The sequence below is a fragment of the Montipora capricornis genome, chromosome 12 (assembly GCF_036669925.1).
Source record: "Montipora capricornis isolate CH-2021 chromosome 12, ASM3666992v2, whole genome shotgun sequence".
Taxonomy (NCBI): Eukaryota; Metazoa; Cnidaria; class Anthozoa; order Scleractinia; family Acroporidae; genus Montipora; species Montipora capricornis.
The window spans coordinates 11,343,682-11,356,727 of record NC_090894.1 but is presented as its reverse complement, the minus strand read 5'-3'; the positions used below and the strand labels follow the sequence as shown (position 1 = coordinate 11,356,727).

At 40.1% G+C, this 13,046-nt stretch overlaps 3 protein-coding genes across 3 annotated transcripts in view; all 3 read right to left on the bottom strand.

Annotated features, from left to right (window-relative positions):
• The window catches only part of LOC138027674 (lactadherin-like), a 51,681-nt gene that overhangs the window by 22,420 nt on the left and 16,215 nt on the right, over window positions 1–13,046 (bottom strand). The window lies entirely within an intron of this gene.
• Window positions 1–13,046, bottom strand: part of LOC138027670 (lactadherin-like) — an 86,050-nt gene that overhangs the window by 67,990 nt on the left and 5,014 nt on the right. The gene's annotated exons all lie outside the window — the stretch shown is intronic.
• On the bottom strand, window positions 9,997–12,754 carry LOC138027675 (lactadherin-like). The gene is made up of 2 exons (XM_068875243.1): window positions 12,455–12,754; window positions 9,997–11,351 (listed from the first exon to the last, which is right to left on the bottom strand). Exons 1-2 carry the CDS (start codon window positions 12,752–12,754, stop codon window positions 11,199–11,201), a joined length of 453 nt encoding a protein of 150 aa, XP_068731344.1. The 3' UTR covers window positions 9,997–11,198.

The window sequence follows — 13,046 nt, the reverse complement described above, 5'->3', positions numbered from 1 at the left end:
AGACAACTCAAGCGTATGGACATAGGAATCGAACCTGGAAATGTTAATTAATTACCCGTCACCTAAACACTTGACCACTGCACTGCTAACTGCTCACAAAAAAAACTTTTTAATAAACACTATTTGATAATTCTGTATTATCAGTCGGCAACAAACAATATTAAACACTGCAGAAGCTCGGTTACCAAACTTCACGTCAAAGCTAACTAAACATTTAAAAAAAAAAAGCTTAGGCCTAAATTATTAATCTAGTTTAGGCCTCATTACTTTTCAGCAGCGATATTCTATGGGAGACTCAATAAATATTTTTTTTGAAATTGGTCTTGATGTTCAGTGGTGAAACGGTAAGAAGCGATTCCTACAGAGTATAATCTTCAGTCTACATTGGCTTCCAATTGGTTTCAAATTTCAAAATCGCTTTACTAGTACTCAAAGCCCTCAAATTAAGGAATGGCGCCATCCAATCTGAGTGGGATGTTACAATCAAAGCCTTACATTCCCTGCGTAATAACAACGAAAACCTTCTGATCATTCCGCGAACAAGATCCAAAACTTTTGGTGATCGTGCATTTGCAGTGGCGGGCCCACAAATATGGAACAATCTTTCTCTACTCATTAGAGAGACTGGAAACCTTGATAATTAAAAAAAAACTAAAAACACACCTTTTTAAAGAAGCTTTTTATAAATAATAAGGACACTTTTATTTTCATTTTACTCTTATTATAGATATTTGTTAAACTTGTTTTAACAAATATTTGTTAAGACATTTTTAAGAACATTTTAGCAAAAGTCTTATTGTAGCGTTATGACTTTGAACATATTTTAACTATTTAACTTTTTTTCTATAAATTGTAAAGCACCTATAATTTTTACATCAGTGCTATATAAATATATTTATTATTTATTATTGTTATTATTATTATTATTATTATTATTCAAATCCAATCCACGGATATGATTTTTATTTCCTTATTTTCTCTGCTAACACAAGACCTGGGACATAGTGTGCTAAATTAACGATCACAGTACTGATTCAAAGCAAATTACGAATTAACGATAATCGTTAATTTCGGGAAGAGATCATTGTTGCTCATACATATAAAAATAATCAGACCAGGACTGTATTTGGCTACCGTCTGAAAGCTAATAGGATTATATCGATGTGAGAGTTCTGTTCGTAGAAAATGCCTTTTCCTTCCTTAACTTGACTAACTCTGCATCCATATTCTGTCGTTGATGCATTTGTGACCGAAAGAGAGATATGATAACCTGCAGACGCCTTTTGTCTGTTTATACGCGTCACCCACCACACAAGAGATTTTTATTTTGTAGTTCCAGAAGAAGTTATTTATTTTGAAGTTCGGCCAGAACAATGGCTATTCTTGCCATTCATTCAAAAAACCTTAAAGGGGTAAATTACTTAACAACAGAGAATCAGAAAACTTCAGTAGTGCTATTCACCTTGGAGCAATATTGTAATCGTTGTAGTAATAAATGAGTTAAAATCATCTTTTTGTGCTATATTATCTTACTGCTCAGTTTAGGTAATGTTTAAAAAACGAGCAGCAGTGTTTTTAGACCCCATAAAACACGTGCTGCGAGTTTTTTGAAAGGCTTAAAAAACATTCCACAAAGAGCGTGTCCCTCTGGACTCAAAACAATGGTTCAAATTGTGAGAGGGGAATATTAGCATACAAAGAGAATAGAATACTAACGAGGAGTGTTTTATCAGGATATAAAGCTAAAACACGTGACGTTTTATCCGTGTTTGGATAGGCTGTTAGGCTCATGAATTATTAATGACTTTTTAAAAAAATATATACTAAAACAATATCCACTGACAATGCGGTGAAAAGTTGTTAAAGTGCTACTATGACCAAAAAAATAAATTTTGCTTTTTCTTTGGATTTCAAAACTAACTAACGAAGCAGTAAATGACGCAAGTTTTAAGCCTTAATTTCAAAAAGACACCTGTTTATTCCAACTGGAGTTTTCCTATTTAATGGTCCACCATTACTAACTTTAAAAACTTGAGAGAGCTGGATCGAGGCGAAAATGACGTCAAAGACTCAATAGTTTAAGACTGAAATGCGTGTGTACGCGGCTAAATTAATATGCAGCACGGGAGTTTCGGGCTTTCAGACACGCTGAAGTTTTAAGCTAGCGAGTCATTGACTTCAGATCCTAGTTATAACACTTCTCTGTTCGATTAGTTACGTGAAGAATACAAAACTGTATGTTGCTTCGCCATGTCCGTGCTGGGAGAAGCTTGGATCCAAATTCCATAACAAAATCTTAGGGGAAACTGGTACGGTTGTTTGGCCTTGAATCTGATGGACGGACAAGTTACAAAAAGAATGCTGATTTCAAAGTCTTTCAACGCGGGGCTTCTCCTTGTGGTTGAATATTACAGTAATTTGGAGAAGTCAATTCACGGCCATGGACCAAACATGCCAACATTTTCGTGACTTCAGAAGGTCACTGTTCCTCTTTAAATGTTGATCTGGACAAAGCAATTTAGCTAGCACCCTGCTAGCAGAGCCTTTCTTAACTCGACGAAAAAAATTCTCGTCACCAGAGCCTTGGATCGACCTAAGGCTCTGGGAAACTCTTTGTAGGAGAGCATGCGCCGTAGGGTTCTCATAGCCAAAAATTGGCTATTTAAACCTTACGGCGCCTGCTCACTCCTCGTGCTAACATGAATGCACCAATTAAAGACGCTTTTGATTGTGCTTCACGAAAATAAATAAAATAAATGGTTCCCATGGCAATTCGTTCAAGGCTTACAATCCAATCACCGACAAGTGGAAATTTCTCACGCCACCCACGATACCTCGCTGTCGACACACCATTGTTTCCACGGACACGCATGTTTACGTCATAGGTGGAGAGGGTCAAGGACTTGAGCCTGAGATCAGCATGGAACGATACGATCCAGCGGTAAACCTTTGGAGCTTTGTACTGCCAATGAATTGCGGCAAGGTTGGTGCATGCGCAGTGGAGTTGGAAGGCAAAATTTACGTAATGGGAGGAAATAATGGCTATACCACTCTTCGGCAATGTGAGATTTACGACGTAAAAACGCACCAATGGACTCTGACGAAAGGTAACTTTCAGGGCTCATACCGGCAGTTATTCGATCAACCCAATCAAAATGAAATGTGAGATTACATACCTCTTACTAACCGAGTTCGAGGTCCGTACTGTAAGTTACGGACAGAGTCTTTTTCGTTGATTTATGGCCAAAGCGCGAAGCGCGTAGGCCATAACTACACAGGAAAATCAAACGAACCGTTCAAGCGAGTGCCGTGCGTAAAAATCTGAAAAAGAAATAAACTTTAGTGGCTTTGTTTCTCAAGTATGTTTCACAAAAACATGAAAAATTCGCTGGAAAATGTATGAAAATTTATATTTAGCGGCCTGTTCAGCCGGTCGCAATATAGAATACGACCGGCTTAAATGGCCAATCAAAGCGCGTGTACTATCTGAGAGACACAATGAAGAGAGGGAAAATCCCAGTCCGGCCTGGAGATGTGTGAATTCAGTTGAGTTACATTTAGAAGACTTTAAAACGAAGTAGTGTTTTCAGAGACGTCCGCGGGGGAGAAATGTTCGTTTCGATATCAAGAATGTGGCGTTCCGTTCGATGCGCCATTAAAACAACGCGCCAACACTGTTTTCGCTCTTCGATGGGTTCATATAGCGTCGAGAGGATGCAAACCATACTGGAAACCAAATTCCGTTTTTCAAAATATGTCGTATCTCGTACTCTCAATCGTTGTCTGTTTATTTCGTCTTAAACCAATCAAATTGTGTATGTTTTAATAAATGGGCGCTCTCTTACTAAACTAGATCTTTAGATTATAAAGTTACTATTCAAACATTGAATTGTAGCTTTCTAAGCTTAATTTCTTCAAAACGGAGTAACATCGCGTTATGTTTGATTGCCAACCTGGCTCTAGTTGCTCGAAAACATGGTTAGCGCTATAAACCAGCGTTAAATACCATGGAAACCAAGAGAAAATAAGGTCGGAAGACAGGGCATCCCCTATACATGCCCTTTTCCATACGTAATATGTCTCAAGTTATTTTTAGATCGACTCCCACGCTGTACAAATCCCAAATATAAGGTGAGAAGGGAGGGCATCCCCCATACATACCCTTTTCCATAGGTAGTATGTCTCAAGTTATTTTAGATCGACTCTCACGATGTACAGATCCCAAGGAGATTAGGTAACAGCCAATCATATGGCCGGAATGTGTTCCGCGTGGATAGCTCAGAGAACACCTTCCGGCCATATGATTGGCTGTTGCCTAATCCCATTGAGATCTGTACAGAGTGGGAGTCGATCTAAAGTAACTTGAGACATATTACGTATGGAAAAGGGTATGTATGGGGGATGCCCTGACTTCCCAATTTATTAGAGACGAGAACTACTAAGAGAACGACTACGAGTACGAGATTTTCTCATAGAACAACAGCGGGCGCGCGAACCAGCGTCATTTTGGCGGGAAAAACGTGACACCGTCGTCATTTTAGTACGAGGTTTTGCAAAAATGCCGCCGTGTGAAAACAAAGTCATCAACACGGTAGCAGTTTTGATCAGCAAAAAGGCTTCGTTACCAGCAATAAGAATAACTGAGCAACCTATACTGCTAACAAAGAGTAAGATTAGTCTTACGAGTTATAAATTTTCCAAGTAGTTTCGCGAAAAACGAGCTGTCAAAACTCGTACTCGTTCTCGTCCTCGTCCGAGAATCTAAAGGTCTCTATTTTGTCTTGATGGAGACCCATAGGTTTTGATACCTATTAAGCAACGGTTAGCGTTAACGAGACATCGAGCAATCGGCCCCTGGTTGCAATGTGAACTTTTTGGTATTAAAATGCGTTCTGCACGCGCAGCACGATGTTTTTTTCTTCATTTAACCAATGATATTCTTTTCTTACGGTGTCGACGTTGCCGTAGCCGTCATCATTGCCTTGACTCCCCAATAGACTCACCTCTTCTCAAAACCCTTGTCCTCTGATAGCCTGCTAACAGACTCTTTTGGGTTATTTGGAGACGTTTTCTTCCATTTGCCTCAGTTTTAAGTGTACGTAATCAAAAGCTAAGGCGGGTAATCCACTCTCAATCATCCAAGAAAGCAAAGTTGGCTTAAAATATAAGAATAAATTAATTTTGCAGTTTCCCCATGCTATACGTCGTAGCCTAAATATAGACTGCTTAACCCTTTCACTCCTGTGGGGTTCCCCATTGACGAGTAAAATCGTCTGGCGTTAGACAGAGTAAAATCTATAAGTGTCACTCTTGGGAGTGAAAGGGTTAAACCCTCCACACTCCTCCCCCCGAAAGAAAAAATTCAAACTAGGAAAGCAAACAGAATGTAAAGGCTATAGCTTGTCTTTTGTATTCTTTTCATATTAAGAAAAACCATCACATTTACTGGCGTCCTATAAAATACAGTTAAGGATTTAAAGAAAGCTCTGCTTATATCCTATCTGAGGAATGAGACCTGCTTCCTTCCTCCCTCCACGGTATGTTAAACAAACTGTTTCCTTTTCCATCATTATTAGACATGACAGAATTCCGTCAAGATGCCCAGGCCGTTGTTCTTGACAACAAAATCTACGTCATTGGTGGTCGTGACTTTAAAGGAGAAAGGGTCCTGGATTCTATAGAGTGTTTTGACGTGGCTCACAGAGAATGGAACCGAGTGACGTCAGTTCCTGTGGCAAGAGAGGGCTTTAAATGTGTGACGTGCAAAGTTAGCCGAAATCACCTTACTCCATTAAAACTGAAGTAATCGGCAACGGAAATATACAGTGCAATATCAGCTATAGTTTATTGTAGGTCGCGGGTGAGCAAATGCGATAACATCACTTAAAGCATGAAGGAGCCTACACTTCATAGTTTGATGTTGCACCACTGCACCATGATAGTGTCCCATCTGCAAAGCTTATCATTGGATCGCTTAAATACGAAGATGCACTATACCAGGGGTCGCTTCACGCTCTACTTTTGTTCGAATTCATTCTTGCACGACTGATTATCCAAGATGGCGATCAACAAACAACAACAAAGAGACGGGACCCCAAAAAGATATTTCCAGCGCGAGAAAAAGGGACGGGAATTTTAAAAAAGGTGCACGACACATAACACATCATAACTCTTACAGACACATTGCCATTAGGGACTCTTTTGATAGACAAATCATCCGCATTGGCAAAGGTGCCACGCCTTTGTGTTTAAGGAGCTCTTACCCTGTACAATCTTTCGAGCGGCTTGTCTCGCAACGTCATCGGGACACAATCGGGATACTAGTGTAATACACCTTTCATAGGCCAAAAGCCTTACGATAATTGTGGCAAACACCGTTGAGGAATGTAGAATCGAGTTTCACGGTCCTGTCTTGCTACCACGGATATCACTCGCACAAGACCGACGATGTGATTGCTATCGTTGTGGTATCACAACAGTAGCTTAAAAAAAAACTATACCGATTTACACACTAGTCACAAATGAACTCGTTTTAATCAAAAGAGACTGAAATTAGACGACATGAAGCATTGTGTCTGTGCTTTGTCAGTCTCCCTATCATAGAACCAAGCAAATAATTTTCCTGTTGTAATCTTCATTTTTTCCTTGGAAGCGAATTCGATACTTCAAATGTTATGTCACAGGCGCCCCAAGCTCAGTGTGAGGGTAAGCCAACAAAAATATAAGGACTTGCATGGGAATCCCGATAAAAGACCTGAGAAGATAATTTTACGAAAAAATTCTCAATTAAAAAGCCTAACCTTATTGCCATTGTGGGTCGCTCCCTTCCTCTGTGGTTTTTTTTTTTTTTCAGATTCAACGCGAATTGAGCCATTATCAGCCCCTTGGTTGTCAACGGTCATAATAAGATACCAAGGCTGAACACTCTGAATTCTCAGGAGCCTACCAAATGGAGTCAAATATTCCTGAATAAAATGTTCCCACGGTTTCAAATACCACCGTAGAATTCAAGGCAAAGGTTTTTCTTTCATTTCAATCCGCTAGCTGCGCAATCGAAGCCAGCGACGTCAGGCGGCTGTTAGTGACCCAAACGAAACGATAAATCGATGGAAAAGATCCTATTGTACAAACAAAGCCATGTTACCAAGCCTCGAACAAAGGCTTTCCCTCACACTGAGTTTGGGGCGCCTGTGGTTATATGCATCGAGAATGTGTACATCTGCAAGACCCTGCAAGACTTGACATCGCTAATTAAACTCATTAAAACTAATCCTGAAGGAAAACAAAACAAAGTGTTTTATTAATCAATATCTGCTAATCTGATGCAGATCTCAAAGTTCTTGTTCGATTTTCTTCGTTAAAATATCGTGAATGACACAAACAATCAGTGGACACTCATTGCTGGCACTAGCTACGTTTTATACAAAAATTACCTGTATCAGTGTTGTGACAGATTTACAAACTCTAGATTGTGTTTAAAATAGGCTTAAACATGGGTATATAGCGGTATACCAGGATGCGCGAGGGAACTTATGCAGGGGTATTTCTTCATAATACTGGATACGCTATATTAAGAGACACATGAACTACATAAATAGTCTGCTTAGACAGTGTCCCAATGGCCCGCGGGCTCAACAAATGTCACACGATTCGAAAGTGTTATTGTGTTATTGCTCTCAGACAACATGTGACCCAAATTAAGAATTTGCCGTTAAAACTGAGAAGTTCACTCTGCGTTTCGATTGATACCTGATCGTTGTCTTTTTTTGTGTGACCATCTTCGGTTATCTATTTGAATTTCATTTAATTAAATCGGATTTTACAATACATTTCATTCACGAAAGAATCTAACGATTTTGAGTGCCCCTGAAAACAGGATTCAATATTTGCTGAGGCCACTGACCAGGAGCCTCACTATGCACTCTATCCCTGGGTCAAACTTTGCGTGTATCTATCTAATTTTAGAACTAACCCTTCTGTAGGAGACTTACATTTACATCATGCCACGGCAATTTGCATACATTGTTTGTGCTATTTTCGTCTTCGTTTAATAATAACTTTATTCTGATTGGCCATTCTAAACAGGGCGTGCAGATCCCAAGGTAGGGCATCATTCTCCCGTAATGCCCACGGGCCGATTACGGCCTTGCAAAAACAAAGCAAAAGATAATTAAAAAGCCATATAAGTGATCAGACCTAAACTTCAGCAATGAGTGCCCACTGATTGTTTGTGTCATTCACGATATTTCAACGAAGAAAATCGAACGATAACTTTGAGATCTGTACCAGATTAGCAGATATTGATTAATAAAACACTTCGTTTTGTTTTTCCTCAAGATTAGTTTTAATGAGTTTAATTAACGATGTCAAGTCTTCCTGGGTCTTTGCAGATGTACACATTCTAGATGCATATAACCACAGGATCCAAGCCAGTCGCAGTCGCTCGCCATTTTAATCTGCCTAACCACTCCAAAAAACACATGGCTATCTGCGGCCTTTCCCTACATCTAGGTACGACGGAAAGCCGCAAGAATCTGGAACAAAAATTCATCTTTCAAATCGGCACCCTTAATCCTCACGGTATTAACTAACGCTTTTCATTTAACTAATATATTCCTATTTTTCACGTTGCCATGTTACCACCAATAGCGTAGCTCCTACTCTACTATAAAAACTACACGTAACCCATAATCCCTTGATTCGCTCTAACGAAGGGCTAACGCTCGAAACGTCAGCTTTTAGAATCTCTGTACGGTGGCCAATTTACATTATCAACTCCGTTGATAAAACCAAATTTTTGTAAATTACTTACTAATCGAGCTAGCTCGAGCTGTACTGGGGAATATTGGCTCTCGGTCGTTTTTGTACAGGCCTCGCTGCGCTCGGTCCGTACTGCCACGACCTCGGGCCAATATTCCCCAGTACGGCCCTCGCGCTCGGTTAGTAAGAAGTTATTAACGCGCAAATTTATATAGATAAAACCGATACTGAACTTTAAGTGCCCCTGTGATCAAAAATTTATGTCCTCAGTTTTTTTCTCTAGATTTTGAAAGTTTGTGTGCTTAACACCTGCCTGGCTAAATTTTGCGCTTTGACTTTTATCCAAAGGCCGTTTACTTTGAGTGTAAGTGATCCGCCATTACTCACCGATTGGACCTCAGAGGGTTGGATCACAGGTAACCCAGGCTCACTGTGTGCGTCACGTAGGTATTAAAATATAGAGAACATATGAGGCGAAGTTTAGGTCTGAAAATTTGCTAGAAAATGGTAATAAAAATCGATAAAACTTACCATGTGGTGAGCTGTTGTTGTCTTTAATACGTACACGAAGTTTCGGGGAAAATGGTCCCCGTTCACCTTCCTTCATAATATAGTGACAAGGTAGGAGACGGAAGCCAGCGTCGGGACTCCGATCGACCCAAAACAAGCACGATATTTTCCGCGAAAATCAAATCCAGTCGCTAAATAAACACGCCAGGTTCGTGGAATAGGAACTTCTCTAAACCATGAATCCACTGAAGCATCTCCAGGTAGCAACGCGGAGCCACCAGACTCCGTAAAACTTGTAAGTTAACCTGCTAAAATGGCAGCCAGAAAGCGTGGTACTCACGAAGTGCCCAATTCAAAATGGCACTAAACTCTGGACGCCTGGTGACGAGTATAATAAGTCTCCCTCGAGGGAGGGGAGTCCCAAAGTGCTAAAAACAAAACTAACTGAGCAATTTGGGACTCCCCTCCCTCGAGGGAGACTTATTATACTCGTCACTAGGCGTCCAGAGTGCAGCGCCATTTTGAATTGGGCACTTCGTGAGTACCACGCTTTCTGGCCGCCATTTTAGCAGATTAACTTACAAGTTTTACGGAGTCTGGTGGCTCCGCGTTGCTACCTGGAGTTCATGGTTTAGAGAAATTCCTATTCCACGAACCTGGCGTGTTTATTTAGCGACTGGATTTGATTTTCGTGGAAAAAATCGTGCTTGTTTTGGGTCGATCGGAGTCCCGACGCTGGCTTCCGTCTCCTACCTTGTCACTACATTATGAAGGAAGGTGAACGGGGACCATTTTCCCCGAAACTTTGTGTACGTATTAAAGACAACAACAGCTCACCACATGGTAAGTTTTATCGATTTTTATTACCATTTTCTAGCAAATTTTCAGACCTAAACTTCGCCTCATATGTTCTCTATATTTTAATACCTACGTGACGCACACAGTGAGCCTGGGTTACCTGTGGTTGGATCCAGGGAAAAGTGATGTCAAAGGCTCACTAGCTTAAAATTTCAGCGTGTGAATGCAGCTTAATTATATATGCAAAACGCGATTTTAAAAGTCTGAAAGCCCAAAACTCCCTGCGGCGTACACACGCATTGCATCAAGTTAAACTAGTGAGCCTTTGACGTCATTTCCTCGATCCAGCTCTGTCAAGATCTTAAAGTTCGTAATGGCGGACCATTAAATTGGAAAATTCCAGTTAAAATAAACAGGAGTCTTCTTGAAATGAAAGCTAAAAACTTTGTTCGCTTAGTGTTTAGTTAACATAGTTTCGAAATCCAAAGAAAAATAAGAATTGATTTTTTGATCACAAGGTCACTTTAAATATAGTGAAGAGATGATACTGTTTTTTTCCGATGGTGACTTGGGGATACTCGGAAAAATGCGATTGCTCCGAGTATCCTCGGGTCACCATCGGAAAACTATAATCTCTTCATTTCATCCACCGGGGTTAATAATCATACAAAAGTTCCATCTGAGCCATTTGAAATATGTTATGAAAGAATGATAATAAATATAATCACTTTATTTAAGTCTCAAGGTTATTTATCCGAGTGCTCTACTAATTTGGGAGACTACAAATAAACTGAAATCAAAGCAAATCAAATCAAAGGTTGGTTTTCAAGGAGAGGGGAAAACCGGAGCCAGACCCGGAGAAAAACCTCTCGGAACAAGAACCATCAAACTCAATCCACATATGACGTCGAATTCGGTGAAAGGCAAATGCTCTCACCACTGCGCCAGCGCTGCTTCCCCTTTTAACGTAGAATTTACTTCTATAAAGTAACGTACGATTTACTACTATAAAACTTGACTAAATTCTTACGAAAGACAGACAAAGAACACGGCTTAACCTCCATACAATGAGTGGTAGCTTATTTACCAGATTTTCGTTCACTAGAGTGAGGTTGCAATTTAATGAAAAGTTATGGTCCGTTAATAACACAGCCATACAGCTCAACTCTCATGGATATGCTGATATGCCACGACATTACATAAAAGCGAACATATCTGCTCGTAATTCTTGGCACCAACTTGTGCGAGACAATTCTTCTTGTGTCTGAATTTCCCTTAAAAACCTGAAAAATAATATTTAGCTATGTCAATTATGTACCAGTAGTGCTGCCCTGCTACTTTCCTTTATAAAATAACTAGGATAGTACGCGTACTCTCATTGGTTGTCAGACGCCCGTTTTGATTGGCTGAGAAGAAATATGAGCGTGTATCAAGAAAATCTGTTTCAATCTAGAAGAAAAAAACGCAGCATTTTCCTTCATTTGTCGACTTATCTTTGAGAAATAATATATAACAGCAATACAGGACTTTTTTCCGTGTTTCCAAAGCCTCATCTAAACACTCGGGGCAGTTGGGAGAATTCTCGACAGTTATGCAAACCCTCGACTGCGTCTTGGGTATGCATAACTGTCTCGAATTCTCCCAACTTCCCCTCGTGTTTAGATGAGGCTATGGAAACACGGAAAACGTCCTCTATTGATTAAATATGTCTGTCTTTTGGTAGATTCTGACGTCTCAGCGAACCACTATATATGCGTGGTCGAGCTGTAAAGATGAAACAACAAGTTTTATTGGGGGCTTGCTTTGTCATTCACTCATTCTTTCCAATTCGCGAAAAAAAAAATAAGGAATAGTATAAACGTCTTGTGATCACTTAACCTTCTAAACAAAGTGAGAGTATTTTTTGTCATCCACAGTTAAATAGTTAACGCGTAAACAATGGATTGAAATTTGAAAACGCTTTGGACATCTTTTTGACATGCGCCGGTTAAGAAATTGCCACCCATGCACTGGCAATGCGAAAAGCATACGGCTAAGAAATTTGGCCAAGCCGGCAAATACCAAAGTGGGAATCACTGTTCTGCCAAAGGTGATATGGTTATATCCTTACCAGTTTCCCCCACCATCCCCTTTCCGCTCCTTTACTACATAGATATAAGTGCGAGTTGTTAGGAATGTTGTAAGTGTGAGCTACTCATGTGCAGATCTTAGTTTTTCGTTTGACCCTTTTACGACCTAAAAACAGCGAAACCGCCATCGTAGTGGTCCCTTTTTTTATCTCAGTACTGTATTTTAAACTTTATTTCCTCTAGCAATGTTTTCCTGAATAAGTTATTTATTTCTCTACTAATGATCTTGAGGACAGTCTTTTTCAAACGACATTTACCTTTTCAGAACCATCGCTTCGATACGCATTCCAGTTTGTTCCGTTCAAGCTCAACTTAATTTTGTAAGAAGATACCCACTGAGCATGACTAGGCCTCCCCTGTGTGGCTATTTTCGTCAATACTGTCTCCTTGCCAAGGTCAATTTGCAACCACTGTCCAACGGCACTTGTTCCTGCTGTCCAAGAGCCAGTACTTTGACTTTTTGCCGCATTGTTGAGCCTGGCTTGCCAGGGCTCATGTCTACTTCCATATGTTGAAGAAGCCGTCACCGCTGAGTTCGGTATGGCCCTACTTTCCATTCCAAGTGGATGACTGCGGCATTCTGTGGTTAGAGTGATAACAAATTTTAAGGTCTTCACGGTTGAACCTTGAGCTGGAAAGCCGCGTGTGTCAGCATGATCAATTACGTGAAAGCAATCGCTAGCTGGAACTCGAACTCACATCCTGTGAGAAAACCCTTTCCTTAATCAACAACTTCAACCCGTTTATTCAAGCCTACCTCTGTAATTTGCACGCTTTATACATTTTTGTGTTGTATTTGTACTCATTAACATTTCTCAGATATTTATATTCAGATTTGCCTCTCATGTA

What these genes read in the sequence shown, in the direction of transcription:
- LOC138027675 (XM_068875243.1), bottom strand. Translation starts at nt 12,754, where the DNA reads ATGGAAAGTAGGGCCATACCGAACTCAGCGGTGACGGCTTCTTCAACA. An exon ending in GAAGCGATGGTTCTGAAAAG is followed by an intron (nt 11,352 to 12,454) that starts GTAAATGTCGTT and finishes ATTATTTTTCAG; the next exon opens with GTTTTTAAGGGAAATTCAGA.